This window comes from Mustela nivalis, assembly GCF_964662115.1.
Source record: "Mustela nivalis genome assembly, chromosome: 17".
Lineage (NCBI taxonomy): Eukaryota > Metazoa > Chordata > Mammalia > Carnivora > Mustelidae > Mustela > Mustela nivalis.
In genome coordinates this window covers 23,174,118-23,201,177 of record NC_139036.1, presented here as the reverse complement: position 1 = coordinate 23,201,177, position 27,060 = coordinate 23,174,118, and the positions used below count along the sequence as shown (strand labels likewise).

Here is a 27,060-nt window from a genome sequence, read left to right as displayed (position 1 = left end):
CCACCAGTACCACCAAAGTAGATCTGTGTGATTCCATAGCATTCTGTACTTTTTGTGTTCAGAGCTCTTCCCAGAATTCTGGCTCAACAGCCGTGAGTGTGTAAGTCGTGTTTACGTGAGGGCAGAAGCAAGGTCTGTCTTACACAGTGCTGTGTGCTCAAGGGCTGGCTGGCACTCAGTACTCAGTATGTATCTGTTGATTGCGGAGATGAGGAGTTGTGCACAGGAGGGTAATGACCGAGTGCTGGGGCCCGGGAGTCAGGAGGGGCGCCCATCTCCATAGCCCTCCTCTAAGCTCAGTGACCCTCCGGAGGCTCAACCCCTCCTGTACCGAGGACCTCTAGGACATGGCTCCAAATAATTTTTGTGTCACTCTTCTGTGTTTGCAATGCATGACAGTAAGAAGCTTGATTAATCAGCTTCTTGTGTATAAGGGAATACTGCCACTTCCCAGAGCAATTCCCAAGCAGCTGATTTGAACTGTTGTCTGCGGCGAGATAGGGCGAGCTCTTCTCCCCATCATTGCCAGGGAGGGAGACACTCTGGAGCTCTGCAGTGCCAGGCGCACGGGAAACCACCTGAGCCTTTTTTTTTTTTAAGATTTTATTTATTTATTTGACAGAGCGAGAGCACAAGCAGGGGAAACAGCAGGCAGAGAGAGAAGCAGGCTCCCCCTTGAGCTGGGAGCCTAAAGTGGGGCTTGATCCCAGGTGCCCCTCCCTGAGGTTGAAAGCACCAAGGTCCAGGGGCCATAACCAGACCAAGCCTCTCTGGGAGAGGAGCCTGACCCCTGTGGGGGGCCCTGTTCTGCAGATGCTTCTCTCATAATCGTGGTGTACTGTCAAGGTTAAGAATCATCACTCCATGGGCTTCCCAGAGCGAGTGGGGACACTTACGCACACCAAACCCAGAGATTTTATTTCAGCCTTAAAGCTGATGCTAATGCACTTTAGCTGGACAAAGAGATTACTTGCTTTAGCCCACCTCAGATTGGCTCAGCGCTGCTCACAGAACCTCTCCCCGCTTCGCCTTAAAAAGCCTGCAGGTCCCCTTCCATGACAGTTGTTTAAAACAAATATGTAACCATCTAATCAGGGCACGAACCATTTTTCAGACTTGCCTGGGCAGCAGTGACCTAAATATTACTCAGGGTGTCTGACTTCCAGCCCCAGAGGAAGAGTGTACTTGGTTTGATTGTTTTCATGCTAATGAACTTGAGCCAGTAATTTACAGTCCCCATCGGGACGGCTGCAATCATTGGACGCTATGAAATAGTTCTTTAGACAGAAAGCAGTGGTATGGAGTTACTACAGAATTAGTCATTTGTCAGCAGAATCAGTTACACACTCAATCTAATTTGTGGTGCCATCTTTTTAATTGTTAGGAGATAGAAACTGGAGGGGTTGGTGGAAACACCTCAGCCCTTTCATACCAGCCACGGTGAATCTGGAAAGCGTGACTAACCCATTAATGAGCCAACAGGTTGTTCAGCCCTCTCTCCCAGGTAACCCTGCGGGCAGTAAATAAGGCCAGTGTTAGAAGCCACTAACGCTGTACACACACAGCCGGAACTCTCCGTCCACTGCCCTCCAAGACACTAGCTGCAATTGACTTTCTCCTAGAAGCGTGCCTGCACTCAAGGTCAAGGCAAATTTGGTTTGCAGCCCCCTGGGGACACTTCCCACTGAACTCTCTTGGGAGGGGGGTGCAGGGAAATAAACCCTGCCCTGCAGCTCTTAAGTTAGCGATGATGGAAAGAATTGGAGCTCTTCATGCCAGGCAGGAAGAACACAGATGTGGTCTCCTTTTCAGGCGGCATGCTCTAGCCAGGATCCAAAAAACCCATTTCTGGGAACTTTAAAAGTAGGAGAGCAGTCAGATAGACTGGAGACCCCATGGGGCCTTTGATGTGTCTACCAGCAGCAGCATGGTGAGTGGTTCCTATGATGTGGGATTCCTGAACACGGAGGACTGGACCACCGCCACTGGTTCCTCTCTCATTAGAGGGCCAGAAATAGATGCCCCACCCCAGGAAAAGGGAAATAAGGCTGCATGGAATGTTTCATCTGTTGGAATATTGTTCTGTGCTGCCTGACAAGATTACTGAGTTCTCAGTTCTACAGCAGTGGCATTGAGTAAGAGTCTGAAAATTGATGCATTATGTACTCGCTTAAAATAGCAAATGCAGAATAGAAAAACCAGAGCTGCTCAGAAGTGTGCAGAACATACTGATAGAAAGGCCCACTTCGCCTCTGTTATTAGCAGCATGAAAGGCTGTACCGGAGCAGGGGGCAGATTTCCCATCAAAAGCATTCGTGTGGTGAAGGCTTCTACACCGCAGTGGGACGGGGGTGGGGGAGGGCACTTTTTTTTATCGAACATAAGCGAGTGCAAATCCTTCTGTCCTCAAACAGGTGGTAGAAAGTGGGCAGTTTGTTTCTTTTCATGTCAGTGTTCTGGACTTGGTTTATGAGACGGTTGCTTCTGTTTTAAACTCTTTGAATTCCCCTCAGAACAAAAATCCCCAGTCACTTGCTGCCTAATCAGAGATCCTCTGCCGTGGGCTGCAGTTGCCTAAATGGGCAGCAAAATTTAGTCAGAGCGAGGTGGGAAATGTATGAAAAGAACTGTGTCATCATCCTTTGTCAGCTCAAATGGGATTGGTTAAGTACCCAAGAACGGGTTGAGGGGGCCTTCTGGAATCAGCGGTGTAGCACTGGAAGGTGGCAGCGTGGCCTCCGAAGGGGCTGGCCTTGGCCCGCGAGGGTTCTCAGCCTCCGTTGTTCGGCCAACATCCTGAGCATGACACCCTCCTTCCCTGAAGCCCTTCGCTCCACTAACAGATGTTCTCAGAGCACATGCTTCGCACCAGGGCCCGGGCCGAAGCCACCTTGCCTACCTTTTCTCCAGCTCTCCCCAGAGCCCTTTGGAAGGAAGCACATTGCCCCCAGTTAATTATCCCCGCTTAGAAAATGGCTTCCAAGGATCAAGTGATCGGCCAGGCCAGACAGCTGGGTTCAAACCTGAGACCAGCTGATTCCAAACTGGACATTCCCTCCGCCGTGCCCCATTGTCTCCTCTCTTGATTAAGCGACATTCCCAGAAATACAAAGAAACCTGCAAAGCCCCAGGCCCCGTGTCTTCCCAGCTGCTGCCACCAGCTGGAATGTCCGGCTCCTGCGTATGGAATAGTTAGTTGGTCGGTGTCCCAGAGAAATCACTTTTTCCAGGCTTGGCAAACAGCCCCTCCACAGGGACTTGAGCTAACGGTTCAGTAAAACGTAATTTGCTGATTGTCATGGGACATTGACCAGTTTCCAGATTCCTATAGGCCACCGGTTTCACAGAACGTGGCCTCCTATTTGCAAAGCCAAGACTTCTTATCATTTTTCTTTTGGTCTTTCCTTTGTCATTTGTACTGGTGCTCTTAGGAATACCAGTTTGTTTGTTTGATTATATTTCTTTGACATAGAGAGCAAGCAAGAGAGCGCAAGCAGGGAGAGTGGCAGAGAGAGAGGCAGGTCCCGCTGAGCAGGGAGCCTGATGCAGGACTGGATCCTAGGATCCTGGGATCATGACCTGAGCAGAAGGCAGAAGCTAGCCACCTAGATAATCCTGGTGTACTGTCAAGGTACAGTATTCCAGGAATACTGTTTTTAAAGTTTGGACAGTTTCAGGGGTGCCTGGGTGGCTCAGTGGGTTAAAGCCTCTGCCTTTAGCTCGGGTCGTGATCCCAGGATCCTGGAATCAAGCCCAGCGTCGGCTCTCTGCTCAACAGGGAGCCTGCTTCCTCCTCTCTCTCTGCCTCCTTGTGATCTTTGTCTGTCAAATAAATAAATAAAATCTTTTTAAAAATAAATAAATAAGGGTCGCTGGGTGGCTCAGTGGGTTGAGCCACTGCCTTTGGCTTGGGTCATGATCTCAGGGTCCTGGGATCGAGTCCCGCATCGGGCTCTCTGTTCAAGGGGAGCCTGCTTCCCTTCCTCTCTCTCTGCCTGCCTCTCTGCCTACTTGTGATCTCTCTCTCTCTCTCTCTCTGTCAATAAATAAATAAATAAATCTTTAAAAAAAATTTTTTTAAATAAATAAATAGAAGTTTGGACATTTTCAAATAACAATTGCTGGGAATAATGTTGGGGAAAGTGTTAAAAATTATATATATATATGTTTTTGTTTTTTATTTTAACGCTTTCCCTAAGGGAAAATGAATATTTTCCTAAGGGACCCCGAATGGAGGAGAGCAGCAGCCAGGCTGGGAAAGGCACGGTTGCTCAGGTGGGCCGCTGTACTTGCCATGGTGACGCTGGATTCTCAAATTCTAGGCTTATCTGCCTAATAGAGCACAGCAGTACAGGAATATCATAAATAACGGTTTTATAATAAAGTCCACATATAGAGTAGGATTTGTGAAACAGCTGTGATATACAACCTACCTTACTGGGTAGGTTTCCCTTAAGAGAAGGAGAGCAATAAGGTGTGTGCCCCCTGAGTCTACACCATGTGTAGTGAAACCCTTTGGACAATTTTCCAGAGGAAGTCGAGCTCAGCAGCGTCCACAGCCAGATTCCTTGTCTCAGTCTCTCCCAACACCCAAGCTGAAGAGCTGGGAACGTGACATACCCCCGCTGACCATCTACATTCATCAGGCACCAGATTCTCGGTCTGGTGCATCTCTCGCACTTGGCCTGTCTTTGCCCTCTTCCCAAGCACTGTCCTCATCCCTCAGTTGGCAGTATCCCAGCGGGTTTTCCACCCTGAATGCCCACACCATTCGCTCTTCCACGTCACCTGCTTCCTCTCAGTCAGCTTCATGTTTTCACTCTTGAAGCACGTACTGTAAGCCAGACACCCTTTTAGGCACGGGAGATACAGAAAGATCCGGTTCCCATGGGGCTCACCTTGGGGAAGGGGGCGGGAGCCACAGGAAGACAGTAAGCCAGCCGAAGAGTCAGACAAGTCCGTTTCAGACAGTGGTAGCCATACAGAAGAAAACAAAGTATTCTCTATCTCCCCTACTAAGAATCCTTAAAGGGGCACCTGGGTGGCCCAGTCAGTTAAGCATCTAACTCTTGATTTTAGCTGAGATCATGATCTCAGGGTCATGAGTAAGAGAGCCGCATCGGACTCTGCTCCCCCTTCTCCCTCTCCTTCTGCCCCCCACACCTGGCTTGTGCAGTCTCTCAAAATAAATAAATAAATAAATAAGAATCCTTAAGGGTGTCCCATTGCCTACAGATCTAAGCCTAAACTTGCCTGTCATCTACTCCAGCCTCTCTGGCTGGCCTCAGCTCCCACCACCCTCTCCCAAACACACTTCGATCCTGAACTCTGGGCCCATGCTTGCCATTCTCCCCGCATTCTCTAAATCTCACTCTCAGATCAAGCTCCAGGGTCATCTCTGTCTGGCCAAGGCCTCCTCACCCTCTGAGGGGCAGTTCATTGCCTCCTGTCTATAGGGTTCTGGAGATCTGTGTGTGCTGGGGAAGCCAGGTGGGCTTCAGGGAGGAAGTGCAGTTAGTGCTTGGCAGGGCGGGGGGGGGGGGGGTGTTGTGAAAGGAAGGAGACACAGCGGCCATGCTGGGCAAGCCCCCTGGGCTCACCATGAGCCTGCTCCCACAGAGACTCGGCGGCATGTTCTGGAGCTGCTTTCCTCCACGTCTGTGCAGAGTCATGTGAGGAAGAGAGAGCAGTTCTCGATCAGGGCGCTGAGAGCCCGGTTTGTTCAGAGAGCGTGTCTGCCTGGCAGAGCCCTGGGCCACAGAGGCCAGGAGGCTGCACCAAGCCCTCCACGTCTGCTTGGACTAGGCACCTCCCTCCACACTGTGCTTCCTGTGCGCACCCCCAGCCCTTGAGTGATGCCAGCGTAGTACTTTAGATGGTAGCCATTTGTTCAGTCCGCCTCCCCCCACCAGGCTGTGAGCTCCTCGAGAACGGAGCTGTTTTATTCTTTATCTTGCAGCCCAGAGGCTTAGACACAGACAGACATTTGATGTCAACGTGTTTCAAGACAAGGCTGAGGAACTCCTGAGCTTATTAATAGACCAACACTGTTCAAAAATGCCATCCTTGGGGCGCCTGGGGGGGCTCAGTTGGTTAAGTGTCTGCCTTTGACTCGGGTCATGATTTTGGGGTCCTGGGATCGAGCCCCGCATCGGCTCTCTGCTCAGCAGGGAGCCTGCTTCCTCCTCTCTCTCTGCCTGCCTCTCTGCCTGCTTGTCGTCTCTCTCTGTCAAATAAATAAATAAAATCTTAAAAAAAAAAATGCCATCTTAAAAAAGAAAATGCCATCTTCTAAGGCCAAGCCCAGTGAAAATAATTAATCTTGTATATGCATTCTTTTCATGAGTCCTTTCAGTACATGCATCCCTGGTATGTTTGTGGGGAGCCGGGACCCCCTTCAGTGCTCCGTTCGCAAATGGGGGACTACCATGTCTGTCGAGTGACCCACAGCCACCGCAGATTGAAGTCCTAATGCTCCTTGACCCTCAGGGGCTGAACAGGCAGATATAGAATGGTGTCCCTGACAAACCAGTAGAACCCATCTGTTCAGAGGAAGATGTGGGTCCTGGGGCATGTTCAGTCCGGTCTTACTTAGCACCTTCATTAACGATGTGAGTAGAAAATAAACACCAGTGTTCACAGATGGTGCTAACTTTGGAGGTGCTGTTAACAGAAGCATCAAGACAGAAGTAGAAATGTGAGCAGGAAACACCAAAGATGTTAAAAAAAAAAAAAAAAAAGACTCTCAAACAGGTTTTTTTGGTTTTGTTTTGTGTTTTGTTTTGAGTAAAATAAAGCCCCTTCAAGACAAGCACGGAGAGAAGAAGCTGAAGGGAAGTGGGAAAGAAGGGAAGAAGGGAGAGCTCTAAGAGAAAGTCGCGGAAGAGGGACTCTCAGACCTGGCCTCTTGTTAGAGATGATGGGACACGGCCCATGTGTCCCCCTGACCCAGCCTGTGAGGCAGCCCCGTTCCCAGCAGCTGTCCCATTTGTTCTGTGGTAGGCTTTTTTGTTCGGTTTGGTGGTGTTTTGTCTTGTTGCTTCTGTGTTTGGTTCTTTCTACATATTTGAGGGAGCTGCGGGTATGGTTTTGTTCTAACCATTTGGTTTTGAAAGGCTTCATTATCCCTCGCATGGAGCATAAATTTGGGCATTTGGGGAGGGACAGAGAGATGCAGCCTTTAAATAGAGTCCAGATTCCAAATATATAAAGCAAAATGAAGCCGCCTCACCACCACGGTCTCCGACGGTAGGAGGGGGGGGAGACAAATCAGAGAAGCCAGCGGCAACCCCCGGCCTCCGGGGGTGAGCTCCCCTGAGCTGCTTTCAGCGTGCAGAGGCCACAGGAGGCCATGCCCTGCTCCACCTTGCCAGGGGACAGCTGCCAACACACAGAGAATAGGAACCTTCTGGTTGACAGAAACAGAAGCCAGGGTGTCCAGGGAGAAACAGTCTTCCTTGGGGACTCCGAATGGAAAGTCAAGACCCCAGGATGCACCAGGGAGGAGTCAAAACCGCGCACAGACTCTCCAAGCCCCAGGACAGCAGCGCCCCATCCTTCGACTGCCTGGAACCACCCGCGCGTGGCAACAACCACCACCTTCTGGCCCAGGAGGGAGAGACGCAAACACCGGGAAAGGGAAACAGACAAGCGGCGGAAGTGCGCATGCGGTGGGGGGCGTGGCCCCAGGCCAGCCCAGCCCGGGCCGGGCCTCCTTCTAGCAAATTCCGAAAGCTTTTGTACCTGGCTGGGGAGCGCCAGGGATTGAGGAATCCCACCTCTGCTGCACGAGCACTAGAAGAGCGTGGGGACTGGGCAGATGGGGTTCCCTCCGGATACCGACACCCGGGGCCGGGTCTAGCCTCCCCACTGCGCGGCTGGGAGGAGCCGCGTGACCCAGCCGAGCTTCCCTGTCTTCGTCCGCAGCACAGGCATCGTCAGCGCCTGCTAAGGTTCGGGTGAGGATTAAAGGAGGGGACGCAGGTAGTAAAACGCTTCCTCCAGGGCCTCCCCTGCCCCCTTCTAAGACACCCTTACATCGACACAAGGCACGCTGCTAAGCAGTACCAGCCTTCGCCGGCGCGCCTCTGTTTATACGTGTGTGTGTTTCCAGACTCCGTCCGTCCAAGTGTTCGTGTTCGCCGGAGAACTTCAGCAGCAGCGGGCCAGCGGCACCTCATGCGGGAGAGCTTGGATGGACCAAGCGAGGTCGTGAGCCGCTGTGCAAAGGGACTTTTGTGTTCTGAAGAGTGGGCCTCGCTCGTGCCTGTTGGTAGGTCCCTGCACATAAACAGACCCTTGCTCAGAACGAGGCGCCGGGGGCACACTTCTCAGCAACCCTGCTTTGAAGGTGCCCCAGGCTGGCCCCTGGTCTCCCCCAGAGAGTCCCAGCCACCTTCTCAGGCATGTCTCTCTTTAAAAACCAGTATTCTGGGGCGCCTGGGTGGCTCCGTGGGTTAAAGCCTCTGCCTTCGGCTCAGGTCATGATCTCCGGGTCCTGGGATCGAGCCCCACATCGGGCTCTCTGCTCAGCAGGGAGCCTGCTTCCTCCTCTCTCTCTCTGCCTGCCTCTCTGCCTACTTGTGAATTCTGTCTATCAAATAAATAAACAAAATCTTTAAAAACAAAACCAGCATTCTTTCTCTAGACATTTACGAAACTCCTGTTTTGGAGGAGCCACCGCGCGAGGGGCTCTCCACAGCGAGGTGGAAACTACGCAGCAGGGCTGTGCTCAAAAGCGTGTAGTTAACAGGGAGACCAGCTCCCGGGTATGTTCTAGTGACTCTCAGTGGCAGGAGTCACAGGGGCAGAGGCTCGGACTCAAGCCTGGTTGCCTGGGTTCAAATTCTGATGGCGCTGTGTGACTTTGGCGGGTATTTTGCATCTCTGCGCCGTATTTCCTCGTCTGAAAATGCAGCTTCCCTCACCCAGTAGTGAGAATCCCGTGAACCGGTATCTATAAAACTGTTCTTGAGGTCGTTCTTGAGGTGGTTATTACACACGCATTCCTCATTCCTTGTTTCATCGTGTTTCCCTTTACTATGCCTCAGGGCTTGGAGATGGGGAAGCGGAAGCCGAATTCTCGGAAGCACCTCTGCGGGCACACCTCCTCTTACTGGGCTTCTCTTCCTGCACTGAAGGGCAAGCGCGTTTTTACAGTCGAGCAAGTCCCTGGCCACCATTTTTCCCCGCAGCGCTTGGTCACTTCATCTCTCACGTTTTGGTAATCCTCCCACAATTTCAAACGTTCTCATTGTTATTTGTTAGTGTGATCCCGTGATCAGTGGTGTTTGGTGTTACTGCTACAGTTGTTTTGGGTGCCAAGATCTGCCCCCATACAAGATGGTGAATAAGGAAATGTGTATGTTCCGACTGCTCCACTGACCAGCCGCCCTCCCCAGCCCCCACTCCACGTCTCTCTTCCTCCCCTCCCGAGTCACAACAGTCTTGAAATCAGGGCCGTGAATGACCCTACAGTGGCTTCTAAGTGCCCAAGGGAATGGAAGAGTCACACATCTCTCACCATCAATCAAAAGCCCGCCATGACCAAGCTTAGGGAGGAAGGCACGTCGAAAGCGGAGACAGACCAGAAACTAGGCCTCTGGTACCCAACAGCCTAGTTGTGAATGCAGAGGAAAAGTGCCTGGAGGAGATCAGAAGGGCTCCTCCAGGGAATGCACGGATCAGGAGAAAGCGACACAGCCTGATTGCTGACATGGAGAAAGTTTTCAGGGTCCGAACAGAAGATGAAGCCAGCCACGTTATTCCCGGAAGCCAAAGCCTAATCTGGAGCAAGGCCCCAACTCTTTTCAGTTCTGTGAAGGTTTGAGAGAGGGATGAAGCCGCAAAAGAAAAGTCTGAAGCTGGCGGAGATCAGTTCATGAGGTTTAAGAAATGAAGCACTTTCCATAACAGAAGCAACAAGAGGGAGCAGCAGGTGCTGAGGCAGAAGCTGCAGCAAGATCTCCAGGAGATCCAGCTCAGATCCTTCCTGACGGCGGCCACGCCAAACCGCAGGTTTTCAGCGTAGACAAAAACAGCCGTCTATCAGAAGACAACATCATCTAGGACTTTCATAGCTAGAGAGGAGAAGTCAGTGCAAAGCTTCAGAGGACAGGCTGATGCTCCTGTTAGGGGCTAATGCAGCAGGATCTGTCTACAACACCATCGTCTACAGAGCAGCTTCAGCCCACTGTTGAGAGCTACTGCTCAGGAAAAGATACATTTCAAAATACGGGGGCTTGCTGATAATGCACTTGGTCACGCAAGATCTGTGACGGAGACGGATCAAGGAGTAATATCAGCTTTCAAGTCCTGTTGCAGAAAAACATTTCCTAAGGCTTTAGCTGCCGCACGTGGTGATTCCTCTGACAGACCTAAGAGAGCAAAATAATGAAAACCTTCTAGAAAGGATTCACCATTCTTTCCTGATGCCATTAAGAACATTTGTGATTGGGGACCCCAAGTGGCTCAGTGGGTTAAGCATCTGCCTTCGGCTCAGGTCATGATCTTGGGGTCCCGGGATCGAGACCAACATCAGACTCCCTGCTCAGGGAAGATCCTGCTCTCTCTTGCTTTCTGTCAAATAAATAAAATCTTTTTTTTAAGATTTTATTTATTTATTTGACAGAGATCAGAAGTAGACAGAGAGGCAGACAGAGAGAGAGAGGAGTAAGCAGGCTCCCTGCTGAGCAGAGAGCCTGATGTGGGACTCGATCCCAGGACCCCAGGATCATGACCCAAGCCAAAGGCAGAGGCTTTAACCCAATGAGCCACCCAGGTGCCCAAATAAATAAAATCTTTAAAAAAAAAAAAAATTGTGGTTCATGGGAAGAGGTCAAAATCTTAATGTTAACAGGAATTTGGGACAAGTAGATTCCCACCCTCACAGAGGACTTTGAAGGGCTCAAGACTTCCGTGCAGATGTGGCAGAAACTATAAGAAAAGTAGAATGAGAAGTGGAGCCCGGAGAGGGACGGAGTTGCTGCAACCTCATGATGAACCCTGAGCGGGGGAGGAGCTGCTTCTCACAGAGGAGCGAAGGTGGTGGTTTCTTGAGATGGAAACTACTTCTGGTGACGAGGCTGTGAAGACTGTCAAAATGACCACACAGGATTGAGGCCATGACATACGCCTGGTTGATAAAGCAGGAGCAGGTTTCCAGAGGACTGACTCCCAACCTTGAGAGAAGGTCGGCTGTGGGTAAAATGCTATTGAACCGCACTGCCTGCTACAGAGACAGCATTCCTGAATGGAAGAGTCAAACTTCACTTATTTTAAGAAACTGCCCCAGCCACCCCGACCTTCGGCAGCCAGCACCCTGATCTGTCTGCAGCTGCCAGCAGCAAGGGGGGACCCCTCCACCAGCAAAAAGAGTACAACTCGCTGAAAGCTTGGGTGACGGTTAGCATTTGTGAGCAATAGAACGATCTTTTTTCCTTTTTTAAAGATTTTATTTATTTGATGGAGATCACAAGTAGGCAGAGAGACAGGCAGAGAGAGAAAGGGAAGCAGGTTCCCCAGGTGCCCTGTAGCTGCATTTCTAAATCAAATCCAAAAAGTCACCTTTAACAGAGCTTCACACACCTGGGTCTACATACCCACATTCTTGTTTCCTTGTTCCCATGTTTCTTCTTGGCTGCTTTTGTCCCTCTTGTCTCCCTTGCATTAGATAAAGGGGAGCGTCTTTTCCACTTCCTTCTGCTTCTTCCCGTCTTGTACGTTTCAGCTAAGCATTCTCGTTTCCCATTCGTTTTCTTCATGCCCGTGTAGGTCTTAGGAAATCCAGAGTTCATCAGTGTCGTCCCCACCCTCCTTCCAGATGCAAGGACCCAAGTCCCTCCCTGAGAACCACCAACCCGTCTGTCATGTTGTTGTTTTCCAGGACTTTATTTAGAACCATCCTCAACTGAACCCCCAAAGTTAGTCATTTTCATTATTATTATTATTATTATTATTATTATTATTATTATTTACAGTGAATGCTTATTTAGATTTACCTTGGTGTCTGAGTCAGTCATTGTTTTGCCCGCACACCCAGGTGATTGGCTGGGTATAGAATTCTAGGTTGACGGTTATTTTCCTTCAACACTTGGAAGAGTCTGTTTTCATTATTTCTTCACATTTGATGAGAAGGCCTACTCTTCCTTTGCAAGTAATGCATCATTTTCCTCTGGGTGTTCTTGTGGTTTGCCATTTGGTGATCTGCAGGGGGTTTGCTCTTCAAGAGGTTAAAAGAAGAAAGCTTGAGGTTTCAGGTCTTTTCTGGAAAACTGTGTGTTTTCCCACACAGTGATTCCTTTGCCACTTTGACAGGCCTGAAGGTAGACTCCTGTGACCCTTTTTAGATCCTGCAGCCTGCCGGGGCTCAGCCTCCTCCCAGACCTCAGACCTGGGCATGACCCCTGCTCAAGCCAGCATGTCCCCAGGCGTGGCCTTTGCTGGACCCCAGCCTCGTACTCCCTCCTTTCTTCTAACTCCAGGAGATTATCCTTGTTTTCCTTCAGTGTCCACTTCCGATTTTATGTGGAATTCTGTTCATATCCCTAGACTACCAGCAAGCCATCAGGGAAGCTTGTCAGCTTCCATCATGCCGATGGAACGAGCAGGGCACCATTGCTCACTCTGAGCTGTGAGAGAACAGTGGACACAGAGAAACACCCAGCTCAGCCCAGGATTGGGGCAGGTGGTTCTCAAGAGCTCTGGGGAATGACTGAAGGGATTTTAGCAGGAGAGGGACAGGATCCTTTTGTGCCTTGAGAAGATCTCTCTGATGACAATGTGGAGGATGTGTGTGAAGGTGGGGAAGGGGGCAAACTGAAGGCAGAGGAGTCTGTTGGGAGGCTGCATCGGGGCTGAGTTCTGGACTAGTGACAGCAAGGGAGTGAGACCGAGAAAACGCAGTGAACCAAGAGGTTGGTGACTCGCTGTGGGCAGTGGAGGGAGAGGAGGGACCCAGGCTGACTTGTGACTTCTAGCTAGGCCTCTGTGACCGGGTAGATGATGACCACACTCCCCGTCCTAGGCGTGATGAGAGGAGGGAGCCAGTTTTGGGGAAGGGGCCAAGAGGATGAGCTCAGCATTGGACACATGAAGACTCAGCTCAGGGGGGTTCTCTGGTAGGTGGTAGCAGATCTGTGCTTGGACCCCATGCCAAAATGGGGACAGTGACTGGGTAACTGTCACTGAAACCACAGGCATGGGTGACACCACTGTGGGATAATGTCTGAGAGGAGAAGGACTAAAGATAAAACTTAAGGAGTAAGAAGATACTTCTGTGGGAGTCCTTGTCCTTCCTTAGGTGCCAGTCTGGGCATCCCCACCTTTGGAAGCCCAGGGCAGCTGAGGGGACCCTCCTCTGTGGGTCCCGTGCGCATTACCCCGTCAAGAACGGGAGCACCTTGAGCTCGGGGCCCAGGATCCAGCCAGAGTAGCTGCTCAGGGAAGAGCTGCCAGGCAGACAGCAGGCCAGGGAGAAATCGTTGATGGTGGTCGGCGAGGAGAAAGCAGAGGCAGGGCCACAAATGGGGGACGTGGGTTTCTGCCCACCAGACCTGGGAGCAGACTCTGTTCAGTGATGTGGAGGCAGATGTAGGGCCTCAGAACAAGCTGCCTGCCGAGAGCGGTGTCATGGCGAGGGAAGTTTTCTCTTCTAACTAAAAATGGTGACCCCATGCCTCACCAGCAGCAACCCAGACAGGACTCGGGAGACCAGGAGTTGGGATACCCCACTCTCAAGACCAGTGACATTGGCCTCAGTCTCACTTTACAAGTGACCCCGACCCGAGTAGCCCTTCAGCCCCTTCAGAAAAACAGAAGTAGCATTTCCTAAAGCCGGGTTTTGAAAGACTAGCCTTGTGTGGTTTGACACAGCAGAGTGGGGCTTGCTTCCTGACGCGAAACGCACAGGGACAGCTGCACACACAAGCTCTGGCTGTCCCGTCCATAGCGCGTCCCCAGCCACCACCCAAGCTAACACGTTGTATCCTAGGGGTGCCCAGATGGAGAAGGGCCTGACTCTGGGCCCCGGGGGTCCGGCATGAAATGCTGACCACACCTTTCACCTCTTGGAGAGGCATCTATTTACGACCTGCCTGCGTCTGGTGCAAGGCGAGCTTCCTCCCACCACATCCTGTGTGCAAACCCGAGGGCGCAGGTCGAATTAGCCTCACACTTGGGAACACCTCACTGGCCCCCAGAGAACGTGCTCTCCAGGGCACAGCACTATACCCCGCACCCCCGATGCTCCCCCTTAGGGTGCATTTATCCAAATGGGGCCACCACCCTTCTGGAGGGGAACACCGTGACGCCCTTGAGAAAGTGGCCCACTCGTTTCTGGGTGGGTGGGAGTCTCCCCATCCCAGCTGCCGGGCTGGACAGGAGTGGACACCTTCTAGGCCGATTCAGCTCCCAGGGAGATTTTGGTTGCCCCTTTCTGTGCAGGACCTACAAAGAAACCCCACAGCTCACGCGGGGACGCCTGTTGCTGGGGTCTTGCATTCACCCACGGATTTCCCTAATGAGGACCAGCGTCTAAATGCAAAATGAAGGAACGTAATTCGATAAAGGCCATTTGCCTGCAGTGATGGCTTGGAACAGATGAAACAAGATGAAAGTCCCCGAATTCCAGAGTTTGCTGAGCCATTAAATCCTGTAACAGAAGACGGGGAAGAAAGCAGCCCTCCCCTTGCCGCCAGCCTCCAGCGGCAGCTGTCACTGGGCTTGGCATGCCGTTGGAGGGAGACACCCCGCCTCCATCTATAAAATCTGCCTTTTCTTAAAAAGATGAGGAAGTCACTCTAGCGCACTAAAGATTTCTAGTGTGGTCAAGCTCCAGCCAGAGAGGTCAGCTGATGCTCCCAGAAGGTCTACTTCCTGACCACCCCTGGAACCCAGTTACTGCTCTGTCCCCAAAACAGGCACAAGAAACCCCTAGCTGGTCTTAGAGCCATTTTTGGTTGCGCTTGAGATGAGAAAGAAAACACAGTTTGAGGGCAAGTTCTTATTTGTCCTTTATTCAAGATTGTACAGGGGCACCTGGGTGGCTCAGTCAGTTACGCATCTGCCTTCGGCTCGGGTCATAATCCCAGGGTCTTGGGATCCAGCTCTGCATCGGGCTCCCTGCTCAGCGGGAAGCCTGCTTCTCCCTCTCTCACTCCCCCTGCTCATATTCCTACCTCTCTGTCAAATAAAAAATCTTTTAAAATTTTTTTTCTTTAAATATTTTATTGTAATGTGCACACGCATGAGCAGGGGGAGGGGCAGAGGATTGCCTGCAGACCCTGCGTGGAGCACGGAGCTCATGCCGGGGCTCCATCCCACCACCCTGAGATCCTGACCTGAGCCGAGACCAAGTATAGGATGCTCAGCTGTACCTCCCAGGAGTCCCGATAAGTCTTTGAGAGGAATCTTTTTTTTCTCGTTATCGTGGTTTAAAATACACAGAACGTAAATTTACCATTAGTCACGTTAGTACAGTCGCGGTGCTGTGCAGCCATCACTGCTGTCTAGTTCCAGAATATTCTCGTCACCCCAGAAGGAAACCCCATACCCTTCAAGCAGTCCCTCCATACCCCACCCCTCTGTTTCTATCCCTGTGGATTCAGGTGTTCTGCACATTTCCTGCAAGTGGAATTACCCAGCACTTGGCTTTTGTGTCTGGCTTCTCTCAGCTTGTTTTCCAGGGTCCTCTGTGTTGGGGCCTGGGTCAGTGCTTCCTTTTTACGGCTCAGCGATATTTCACTGCGCGGATATGCCACTCTGTCCCTTCACTGGCTGACAGATATTTGGGTTATTTCTACCTTTTTATCGTCAGTGAAGCTGCCGTAATCATTCTGGTAAATGTTGTAGTGTTGTGTGAACTTCTGCTTCCAGGTCTCTTGGATGTGTCTCCAGGAGTAGGAGGACTTGCTGGGTTGTGGGGTAGTAATTCTGTGTGACTTACTGAGGAGCCGCCAGACTCCATCCGCGTCCTCCCACTTTGCCACCCATCGGTCGCCGCGTGCGGACAGCGCCGGCAGGTGTTGCTCAGCCCAGCCCTGAAGACCAGAAGGCTCTTTTCCTTGCAGCCCACATTGTTCTGTCCTAAAGCCATCACATGTAGCCCCTCGCCCCCCACTTCTGCCCACACCCCACAGCACCCCATGAAGACAGGCTGGGAATCCGGACAGGGCCGCTCAGGGCTATGCTGAGGGAAGGAGCAGGAGCGCCGGCACGGACTGTCACTTAATTTGGGAATAGAGACGAGTCCTTTGCTAGGGGGCAGGCCTCCTTTGCAGAACCCTCCCATTTTACAGGCTGTCTGGCCACTTTCCCTTTGGGATGAACTTCACGGGCTGGGCTTGCTTCGGCCCTCACAGAGCCTGGCCTGTTATGAGTATTTGGAGTTGGCGGAGTTGTGTTGCTGGGGGCAGGGAGCGGTGTGCAGAGCAGGGGACACGAGGCCTGCGCACCACACCAGCGCTGCGTGAGCCCTGTAAGGGCCCTTGCTGCCCTCCGGGACTCGCATTCTGGAAGTGGAGCCCAGACTGTGGGCTGAGGCGGCTAGAAAGGCCAGCGGAGATGCTTCCAGCCCTGCCCGGCGTAGGAAGCAGCAGCCTGGAGCTCCCGTTCTCTTCCTGGAGCTTTTTCTCTCCTGCACCCCCCACCCAGGGGGCTCATTTACAAGGTGAAGTTAGGCTGTTGGGACTTCCTTCTGCAAGCCACATAACTGGTTGCTCTTCCATCTCCCACCAGCCTCACCCCTGCACTGAGAGTTTAGAGAAGATGCTAGAGACGCCCAGAGCCCGAAAGAGGGAGGAAGAGTGAAGTCAGGGGCCGCACTGTGTGGACACCGAATTCAGGGCTGGGGAGGGCTGGAGTCAGAAGGACCCTACTGAAAGTAGCATGTCCCAGTGGTACAAACCTGAGAACATGGGGGTCACTGGTGAGTACCATCACCACCCCCCCGTTTGGAATGTGGCCCTTTTAGAGCCATTTCCTGAGGACTTTCTCTAGAAACCCACTGCGTGCACACTACTGTACCATGGAGTAGGTGGGGGACGCAGATGCAGAAAGCGGGAGACAGGGCCTGTCCCCAGCAGTGCAATAAGGGGCAAGGGCAAAGGTGATGCCTCTACCAGAGCCAGAAGAGGGACATCCCCAGGGCTTGGGATTCCAGCTCAGAGGGACCCAGAGGCGGTGCCAGGTTGACAAGAGGGACCAGGAAGCTGACTAAGCCAGGGAAGGTGCAGGATCCAGGTCCTGGAAGCATCTGTAGCCACAGGCAGGGCTGTAACGGGCGCGGGGCGGGGGCGGGGGGGCGTTCCCTGCCCTGGGCCAGCATGACAGTGGGGACCAGGAGCGCAGGGCCCACACCGAGACCCCACACAACAGCCCTGGCTCCCCCAGGATCAGAGCAGTGCCTGAGTCACTGCCTCCGCCAGACTCTATTTATGTCCAAGTCTAGTTAAAAATATCTGTCTAAGCCAAGGGTTTAGCTGCAGCTGACAAGACATTAAGTATTAGATACTTAATGCCCACAAGTGATAACCACGAGCCTCCTCCTGCTCCACCGTCTGCCTTCGGGACAGACCAGGAAGAAGGCAGGAGGAAGCCCAAGCCAGGCACCCTTGGCCACGTGCAGACAGGTGCCGGGAAGCCCCCGCTGCGGCGCGGAGGTCCCAAGTCCGAGGAGCCCCACCTCCCATCAGGCCAAGCACGTGCCCGGAAAGCACCTCGCACACAGCTGGGCCCACCCAGCGCCTGGGATCCCAGCCGACACAGGCCTCCTCCTTGCACCTCTGGCTCCGAGAAAGCCGAGGGGCACAAGCCACGGTGTGGGGGGTGCCACTGTGTGAGAGTCATTGTGGGGGCGTGCCATTGTGCATGAGCACACGGGAGGTGCCCACCACTTTGTACATGTTTCTCTGCTTGGCAAAGAGGTGACGTCTGAAGTGCCTGCGGCGTGGCAGCCCACAGCAGGTGCACTGGCACTCGGGGTTGGGGGGCAGGCAGGCCTTCGGTGACGCCGAATGTGCAAGGGCCCGCTCAGGGCACTGGGAAAGCGGGAGTCAGCCCCGGTTCTCCCCGCTGGGCCCCGTACTGGGCCGAACTCCCGGGAGACCTTTCTCTCGCCAGGCGGAACCCACAGGCAAGAATCTCCAGTCCCCCCACTACCCCCACGTGCCTCCCAGGGCTCCCTCTTGCAGCCACAGACTGCTGATCAATCAGTAGCCCCGAATCAGAAACTCGTGCCCCTTCTGATGAGCCCCCTGCTGATCTTTCCCGCCCAAGTGACCAGGTCCCCAGTCTCAGGCCAGGGTGCCGCATTGCACAGCTCTGGTCCCCCCGCAGCAGGCTGGGTACTCCCGTGGCAGCCCCACTCTCTGCCGGCTTGAGGCTGCTGCCCAGCACCGACTTTTACTGCCCTCACCCTGTCCGAGGGCGATGCCTATGCCCCTGACCCTAAGGAGCTGGGCACAACGTGGGCCTCAGGGGTTGCCAGGGCCATTCACCCCACTCTAGCCGCCTGCTAACTGCCTGTCTGGTCTTTCTCTTTCTGGTTCTTCCAGTGAGAAGCGCCACCTTCAAGTCAACGTCACTAACCCCGTGCAGTGCAGCCTGCATGGCAAGAAGTGCACGGTCTCCGTGGAGACGCGGATCAACCAGCCAGAGCCCGACTTCACCAAGAACCGCTCCGGCTTCATCCTCAGCGTGCCGGGGAACTGACCGCTCACCGGGGAGGCCTTGCAGCCCCCGTCTGACTTGCTGACTCCCTGCTACCGCCCGCTAGAAATCAGCTCACAAGGGTCCTCCATGCTTGGGGCCGAGCCCCTCTTCTGCCTCCTCCAGGGCTCCTCCCCTGAGGTTTTCTTGCTGGTTTTCTGCCTTTGGTCTCGATCCTCCTCTCCCCCCACTTTCCACAGCCCTCACTCAACACACCAAAGACCCCGGTGCCCTGCCACAGACCCCTGGGCTCACCCGGACCACAGCTCCCCGCAGAGGCCACTCAATGTCGGCAGAGGCCCCCGCCACCCCCCCACCCCCACTGGCCTGTTCAGGTCTGCATGCCCTAACCCAGTGACCTGCACCTGACCCCACAAGGGGTGGATGCAGTTTTCCCAACCCAAAACGTGCTCCCCTGGGGGGCTTGGGGGGAAATCGTCGGCAGATGAGCTGGGGATATAGCCCTATTCTCTCCATAAGCACAGCCCGCCACCCCTTTCCCCTAAGTGTCCCTGACTCAGAGCTCCTCAGTGGCCCCTCTCCCCAGCAGTCAGCCAGAGCCATCAGGGAGGCAGGTTCACCTGTCAGGCTGGCCCCTCAGCCCCTGGCCAGAACAGCCGTGCCCAGCTGGCGGGCCAGCCTGCACGCCCCCCTGCCCCCTGGCCCCGGGCCACAGGCCACCTCTCCGGGGGAGAGCAGAGCAGGTGCTCCAAGGCTCATCTTAACTGCATGGCCTGTGCCCATGGCAGTCACACAGTGACGTGTGCAACACTCAGGGCTGCACATCGGATATGGTGTCTGCTGTGCCCACACTCCTGGCGGGAGCACCAATTAGAAAACGGAGTTCTAGGGTGCAGGGAGCACTCCAGGTGGCAGCGGGGGGGGGGGGGGGGTCTGAAGTTTTCTCCTTCTGACACCTCTGTTTCAGACACATTTGGAGAACAAGGACCAGGGCCAGAGGGGCAGAGTGACAGAAACAGAGTGGGGGGGGGGGGTCCTGGCACTGCAGGCCAGGCCAGGATGCCGCCCACAGCCCCACATACACCTCCCCACCCCAACCCCACAGCTGGGGCCCAGGTTGGGCCTGCAGACCTCATGCCAGGAGAGTGCCACCGTCTTGCCAGGCTGGGCCCAGCAGGATGCTTCCTGAGACCCATCCGCTCCTGAGCCTTGGCTGAGGACGCTGCCCCAAGCCCCTGAGCAGCGCGGGCTGCCCAGGCCAGGAGACTTAAAAGGAGAGACCTGGGACACCCCGATGTGGGGAGGAGGCTGAGGGGGAGCCCACAGCTTGGGAGGAGACCACTGGGAGATAAAAGAGGGACGCGCTGACGTTCTCCTCACTTTTTATGCCACAGATCTGCCCACTCCCTCCTCCCACCACCTCCCCTGCTGCCAAGCCGCCACCCTGACTCGGCAACACACACTAGTGCCTTCGCGCAGCACCCTGCCCCCCGCCGTGCCTGGCCCAGCGCCTGCCACCAGGACCTGGCCGACCCGCCGGGTGGTCCCAACAAGCAGCCCGGTTTTCCCCCACACCCCCCTGCCTGACTCCCCATGGCCCCCAGAACCGCAAAACCTTTGCACCATGTGCAATTTGCGACAAAGAATCCTCTTGGCATCCGGTCCTTAGAAAGCCTTTCTCATTCTGGAAGCCGGGTCAGCTGCCCACTCGGACAGAGGCGCCACCAGCCTGTTTAGCCGCGGGGTTTTGCCAATCACCTTGACACTAGCGGAACCATCCTCCCTGGGCCGGCGCCTGCTCCCTTTCCACTCATTTCCCAAACTTGTTGCTTTATGCTAGAGATGTGCACATGTATGTTTTAGACGCACCAAAATGAAACATGCCAAAAGGAGTGCCTTTCTGGGGCTGGGGAGGAGGGTGGGCGGTGGGGTCCTTTGTGCTGCCTCTTGGGGTTGCCTGGGGCTCCTCGGCCCCTTGCAGCCGAGGGCCAGTCGACAAGCAGTTTTTCCTGATGTCCTAGCAGAAGTCCCAGTTTGTGGCAGCTGGGGAAGGCTCCAGCCTTCAGGAAGAGAGCTCGGCAGTGCCTCCAGGTGCTGGGGGAGGGGGCGAGCAGGAGGACACAGTGATTGTATGCAATGAAGTGTTTCTCTTGATCTAATTAAATGCAGTTTTATGGTTTGCTGCGTTTATTCCTATTTTCCATTAAATTAACTTTATTTCTAGAGCATATTTTGATTTACCATCAAGAGCAATAAAGCATTAAATCTTATTTTTAAAAGTGTCCTGCTTATCTGTTATTGAAAACTAGACCTACCATTGTGACATTCCAGCTGGTAAAACGTCAGCTGTTGCCCCAGAGGATGGGAGGGAGCATTAACCACAAATAAGGTAAAATGGAGGCTAATTTTCCGAGGCTTTTCAACGAAAATATTGAACACCCAGCAGGAAGGCTGGGAGGCAACAGAGTTCAATCAAAGCACGTCTTTCCACCATTTTGAGGCCTGCACGTCAGACTTCAGACTCAAAGTTCACGGCGTGGTGTTGACTGAAGTCAGCGAAGGAAGAGCTCGGAAGCCTACAGCGGCTGCAGGCCTCTCCCTGGGAGGGCTGGCTGGGGACAAGGGGGGGTGGCAGGCGAAGGAGCGGGAGGAATCCAAACCTAGAGCTCTGGGTGGGGGCAGGTCAGCAAGGCCCCGCGGAGAGGGCAGAGCCTCCCCAGCCCCCAGCTCCCCACTCGCTCACTGTCCTTGGTGGCAAAGAATGTGCTTCTGGGACTCAGACTGAGGGAAAGGCCCGGAGAAGAACCGGTGGCCCCGTCACAAAGTAGACGGCTCCCGCAGGGCAAGCTGGGTGGAAATGCCTTCCTGGCGTCCAAGGGCACTGCAGGACCACAGGGTGCAGGCCCTGGGTAGGCTCAAGTTCACGCTGGCCAAAACCCTGAAGCTTGGGCTTGGGGGCAGCAGGGGGCCAGGACCGCTGGCAGTACCGCCAGTAGAGGGCCTCACTCTTGCCACAGTCGTGGGCTGGGAGTCGCAGGGCTGGATTCCTCACTCTTGGAAACCTGCACCCAGCTAAAGTGGCAGGTCTGAGCCACGTGGACACAACTCGGCAGCCACCGGCCAGAGAGGAAGCCTTTGGGCGGTGGGTGCTGAGCAGAGAGCCAGGCCAGGGATACGTGGGCAACAGCCTCAGGGCCAAGCTCCCCGAAGGGAGCCGAGACCTGGTGCCCCTGCAGGAGTTCTGACACCAGCCCTCACAAGGCCAAGCCTGGGCCTAATCCTCGCCCCCGGACCACAGGCCCCAGTCACCCAGCTCTGCCAAGCCAAGCCCAGGGTACCTCGGGGGAGCAACACCTGCCACCCGCCCTTGGCCCAGCTAAGCCCTAGTTGACTTAACCTGCACTTCTCTCTTAATCACCTTAACTTGAATGCACCAGTTAAGCCCTCTCCCTGAGCCCTGCCCTCCCCCCATCACCCAGCCCCTCCCCACAATACAAATCCAATTATGTTCCGAGTGCGCAGGAATCATTTATAAAAGGGGCCCTCAGCCTACTCGTGAATGACAAGAGGCCTACGGAATGGATGGTCAGTGCATTTTATTTAATCAGCACAGTACAAAAATAAATAAAAATAAGGGAGAGGGAATTAAATTACAGCCAAACTGAGCTTCATGACCTTGTCAGATTATAAACCACACATACTTACAAACACACTACACATACATACAAAATGAGACAAATATAAATTAATATTAACAATACCCACGGTTTGGTCAAAGAATAACTACAGAACAAATTGCACTAAGAACCAACATACACCGCACGTGTAATTAGCAGTTTCAAATATACAGCGATGAATAATTCTGAGTGGGGGAAAAAATGGCACATTTTCTTTTCATTGCAAGTTTAACAACTGCTGGAACAAAACTAAATTCTAAGAACTGCATGGAAAGAAGATAGCAACCCTTCAGGTTTACAAGAAAAAGAGAAAAACCAAATCCTGAACTATTATTCCTGTGACTGCGCACGGGTGTAACGTTCACGGCCATCTGTTCTAAGATTATTTTTCTTAAGACACAAAATGCTCCAGGTTCGCATGCACGAGATCACTGTCAAAGCAACAATGAAAGAATAAAGGGTTTGTTTCTTTTCCGTAGGTTAGTTTTTTTTTTTTAATTGTTGTTCTAAAAGTAGTCTTCATAGCAGCATGTCAAATGGGTTCACTGCCTGCACAGAGTCCAGCGGCCCCTGCACCCCAGGACTGCCCAGCACGAGGGCGCGGAGGAGGACGGCGCAGGCTTCACACGGGATGGGGTGGGGGGAGTAGCCAGAGACTGGCCGCCTTGGTCCCCCAGCCACTCCTGAAATTTGCACCTCCTCCGAGAAATAAAAAAATAAATACGGAGAAAGAGAAGGAAACACACTAAACCGGAATCCTGGGGACGCAACCGATGCACACAGTCTCAGGCCAAGTTCGGCCGCCGCCGAGAAAAGAGTGACTACAGACGCGCGCCCCTCCTCTGGAGACTGGGCTCCCGAACCTCCCTCTTCCAGGCCGCCAGGGCCTGCTGCCCCCACGGGGCCTCCTACCTCGGGTCACACGTGGCGGCGGGATCTGCACAGACAGGCTGTGTGACAACTCCGACCGAGAGGAGAATAAGCGGTGGCGTTGAGAAGTCCGTGCCAGCAGCCGCAGGATCCTTCCAGCAGGTTCCTTCCAGCTCCACACGGGATTATCTGGCAGTCCCGGGAAAGGCTCAGGCTCAGCGTGGGCCTGAGGCTAGCTGGGGCAAACTCGATCCCAGCCCCGGTGGGCCCTCCCCCTCTTATCCGGGAACACCCAGGGCCGGCAGCTCGCCTCCAGGCCTCTTTTAAAGTGGGACCTCCGGGTTTCACAGCTTTCTCTTGTTCGGGTGAATTTCAGTAGTGCTCCAGCTAAAGTCAGCATCCATCCACCTGGAACCTAATCCTAGGGCAAAGGCCCCTCTGCCTGCCCCCAGCCCCCTATCCCAACACTCCCCGGGAGGGGGTGGGGTGCATGGGGACTGGAAGCAAGGACTCCCCAGAGCGCCTTCACATTCGTCTTTGTTCCCCAAAGCTGGAGTGATGGGCCACCGAGGAAGGTTCGCTTCCTTCTCCCAATCCTCTCCCAAGTCCCAAGCCATCAATCTGGGAGAGTTAGAAAGGAAATTAAGTACACCTGGTGTGTTTTCACAGCCACTAGGGTAAGGTGGAAACCCAAACCAGCAGCTGCAAATGATCAGGTACAGGTTGAGCAGGCTTCCAAAGCAATCAGGAGCGCTACGCCCGTCTTGGAATTGTCTCCCAAGATCCAGTGGTCTCATGGGGCCTTGCAGAGCAAGGGTTCGTCTTCAGAAGAAACTGAACTGTTTGGAAACAGCTTGAAATGAACAAGGGTAGGGACAGGGGGTACGTCATGACCACATCTCCCTGATCCCTGACATCACCCCCCCCCCCAACCCCAACTCTGCGGAATGAATGTCATGCACCAGCAAGAAGCCTTAGCCCTTCGGTGGGCGCTGGCTGGTCTCAGGCATGACAACCCCACCCGCCCAGAAGGCAGGCTGTTGGTAATGGGCACCTGCAGTTGCCCTGGCCATCACCACAGGGTGAGTAAGCTGCATTAGTCAAATGAAAAGACTCACCCAGGAAAGGAGTTGTCCCTAGCTACACCCCACCCCTGTAGCTGGGACCCAAAATCGAAGACCTTAATGAATCAAACCAGCTCATTAACCCAACACTGTCAACACAGCTGGGAGCAGGGGCTAAAGGGACTATGGGGTAAGGTCCATGTCTTCACTAAAGGAAAACCCTCCTCCCTAAAAAAGAAAAAAGAGCAAACCAGGGTGGTGCATGGTCAAACGACAGGCCCCAATCTTTGTACCAGGCCAAGCTTCTCCTCGACTGAAGAGTTGTCCCCGGGGGGTGGGCTCCTTGCCTCCCAACCCAACTCAGGGCTCGGTCGGGATGGCCAGCTCCACAGGCCTCTGGGAGAATGGATGACCCAAAGCAAGAGCAAGGAAAGGACCTCCAACCGGGTACGCCAACTGCTCCCTGGGCCAACTGGCCAGAGGCCCCTCTCCGGCTCCCGTGCCAGGAGCAGCAGCGGGCAGCCTCACCTGCCCCAGTCCGGCAAGAGCACAGGCCGCAGAGGCAGCTCAGTCCTTTGAATTCCCCAGAGCTGAGAGGTCAGCAGCCCGGGTGGCTCTGAATACATCTTCTGGGTTTTGCACAAGGTTTGGGAGTTCAAAAGAGCCCAGAGTTCTAGGCAGGGCTGAAGAAAACCCCAAGGAGAGACGATGGGAAGGGAGAGGCCCTCGGTGGCTTTGCTAGACACATACTGTACACAAAATCTGATTTGCTTAATAATAAATTTTTAAAAAATGAATGGAATCCTTGAGCCATGATGCGGGCCACGGGGCTCACCGATCAAGCCCAAGGAGGAGCCGTTTCTTGTCCTCCTGACCACTCTCGTTCTTCAGGTCGGAGAACACCTGCGTGAAGTAGTGCGGGTCAGCGTTGATCTGCAGCATCTTGGAGCTCATGAGGTTGATGACGGAGAGGCAGCGGTCCCAAAAGGCCTCCTTGCAGCTCTCCACCAGGAAGGGCTTGAGCGGGTAGGAGATCTCGTTGCCCATGTAGGAGTAGGAGAGGTACAGGCAGGTCAGCAGGATGGCCTGGAGCTCGTGGTCCGAGCCCACCTCGGAGGAGATGACATCCCTGCACAGCATGTAGAGGAAGACCACGTTGGCAGGCGTAATGAAGCCCTGGTCCTGCCAGCCCTGCAGGAGCAGCGAGCGGTCCACGCTGCGCAGCCAGAGCACAGGGTCCGTGGGGGACAGGTGCTTTAGGCGGTAGCACCGGCGGCACAGAAACTCGCCCAGGCAGCGCAGCAGCTCGCTCGTGGACGCCTGGACGATGACACGTTTGGGCGTCCCTGTGGAGGTGAGGGCAGGGTGCGGGGCCTTCTTGACGGAGGAGGAGACCCCGCTCTGGGAGCCCGAGAGCTGGCCGGCAGCGGGTGCGGGCGGCTGGGCCGGTGGGGGCTGGGCGAACGTGGACAGGTTGGCGCACGACAGCGACTTCTTCAGATTCTCATTGTTGAGGTGCGTGATGTTGTTCTGGTAGCTGCTGTTCGGCTGCACCTTCTTGGAGTTCTTCTTCTTGGCCGACACGGCCACGATCCTCTTCCACGGCAGCACGGAGATGATGGAGTGCCGCTTCAGGTTCTTGTCCTTGGCGTTCTTGCTGTTCTGCACGGCCGTGTAGTGGCCCACCGTGGCCGCGCCATCCTCAAACAACGTGGCCTTCCGGTAGCTGGGGGACAGGGACAGCACCGTGCCCATGGTGCCGCTGAGCGCCGGGCGGGGGCCCGCGCCCCTGCGCGCCCAGCCTGCCGGACGGAGGGAGAGAACAGCTCAGCGAGCCCGCGGCGGCCCCGGGCAGGAGTCGGGGGCGCTCCCGGGGGCGCGTGCTGCCCCTTCGGATCTGCGTGGAAAACAAGATGGTTCTCAGCACCAGGCGGGGCTCGGCGCCGCGCTCCCCCACCCGGGCCAACGCGGCCCCCGCGGACTTGGCCCCGGCCCCGCGCCCCCGCGCCGCAGCCCGGCCGCCTCCACTGCGGCACCCCCCGCCCGCCTGCCGCGGCCGCTGCGGTCCGAACAGCCGCGGGAGGGGCCCGGGCGCCGCCGGAGGTGGCCGGGGGGAGGGGTGTGGGAGACCCCCGCCTCGACACCGCGCGCGGCCCCGACCCCGGCCGCGACTCCTCGGGGACAGCTGGCGGCTCCGAGGCGCAGGCTTACCCGGCAGGCGGCGGCGACTCCTGCGCTCCGCGCCCTCCCTCCGCAATGCGCGCCGCGGCTCGGGCCCGCGGTCCCGGCGCTCGGCAGGGCTCGGCGGGGCTCGCGCTCGGCGGCGGCGGCGGCTCCGGAGCTTCTGTCCAAGGTTCTGCAGGCGCCGCGGCCCCGCCCCCCGCCGGCCGCCTTCGCCGCCGCCGCGCTCCCGTTCCCGCTCCCGCCCCGGCGCGCACCTCAGAGGCCTCCCAGTCGGGGACGCGCGCGCGCGCACGCGGCCCACGCGCAGGCCCGGGCTGGCCTGCTCCGGCCTGGGAACCGGGCCGCCGCGGTCCTCAGCTCCAGCCCCCGCGCACGGTGCGGGCAGGGATGCGGCCGCGAGCCCGAGCGCCTCTACTCGCCGCACCCCATCTGGGACCCGGACTCGGGCGGTGGCGGCGGGTACTCGCGGCACCGGCCCCGCCCCGCCTCTCGGGGCCGCCCCTCCCGCACCGCTCGCCGCCCGCTCTGCGCCGCCGCGCCAGCAGCCGCCGGGCCGCGTGAGAGTCCCCGGCGCCCAGCGCAGCCGAGCTCTGGACGGG

The 27,060-nt window shown here is 55.1% G+C and overlaps 2 protein-coding genes across 2 annotated transcripts in view; one reads left to right on the top strand and one right to left on the bottom strand.

The window, feature by feature from the left end:
* Positions 1 to 20,936, top strand: part of MYO1D (myosin ID) — a 341,412-nt gene extending 320,476 nt beyond the window's left edge. The window contains 1 exon segment of the mRNA XM_082707407.1: positions 18,552 to 20,936. Coding sequence (XP_082563533.1) covers positions 18,552 to 18,708 — 157 coding nt within the window. The 3' untranslated portion in view covers positions 18,709 to 20,936.
* Positions 20,937 to 22,245: 1,309 nt separating this feature from the next.
* On the bottom strand, positions 22,246 to 26,996 carry CDK5R1 (cyclin dependent kinase 5 regulatory subunit 1). Its single transcript, XM_082707393.1, has 2 exons — positions 26,489 to 26,996; positions 22,246 to 26,174 (listed from the first exon to the last, which is right to left on the bottom strand). The coding sequence occupies exon 2, from the start codon at positions 26,030 to 26,032 to the stop codon at positions 25,109 to 25,111; it is 924 nt and encodes a 307-aa protein (XP_082563519.1). The 5' UTR covers positions 26,033 to 26,174; positions 26,489 to 26,996; the 3' UTR covers positions 22,246 to 25,108.
* Between the last annotated feature and the right edge of the window lie 64 nt (positions 26,997 to 27,060).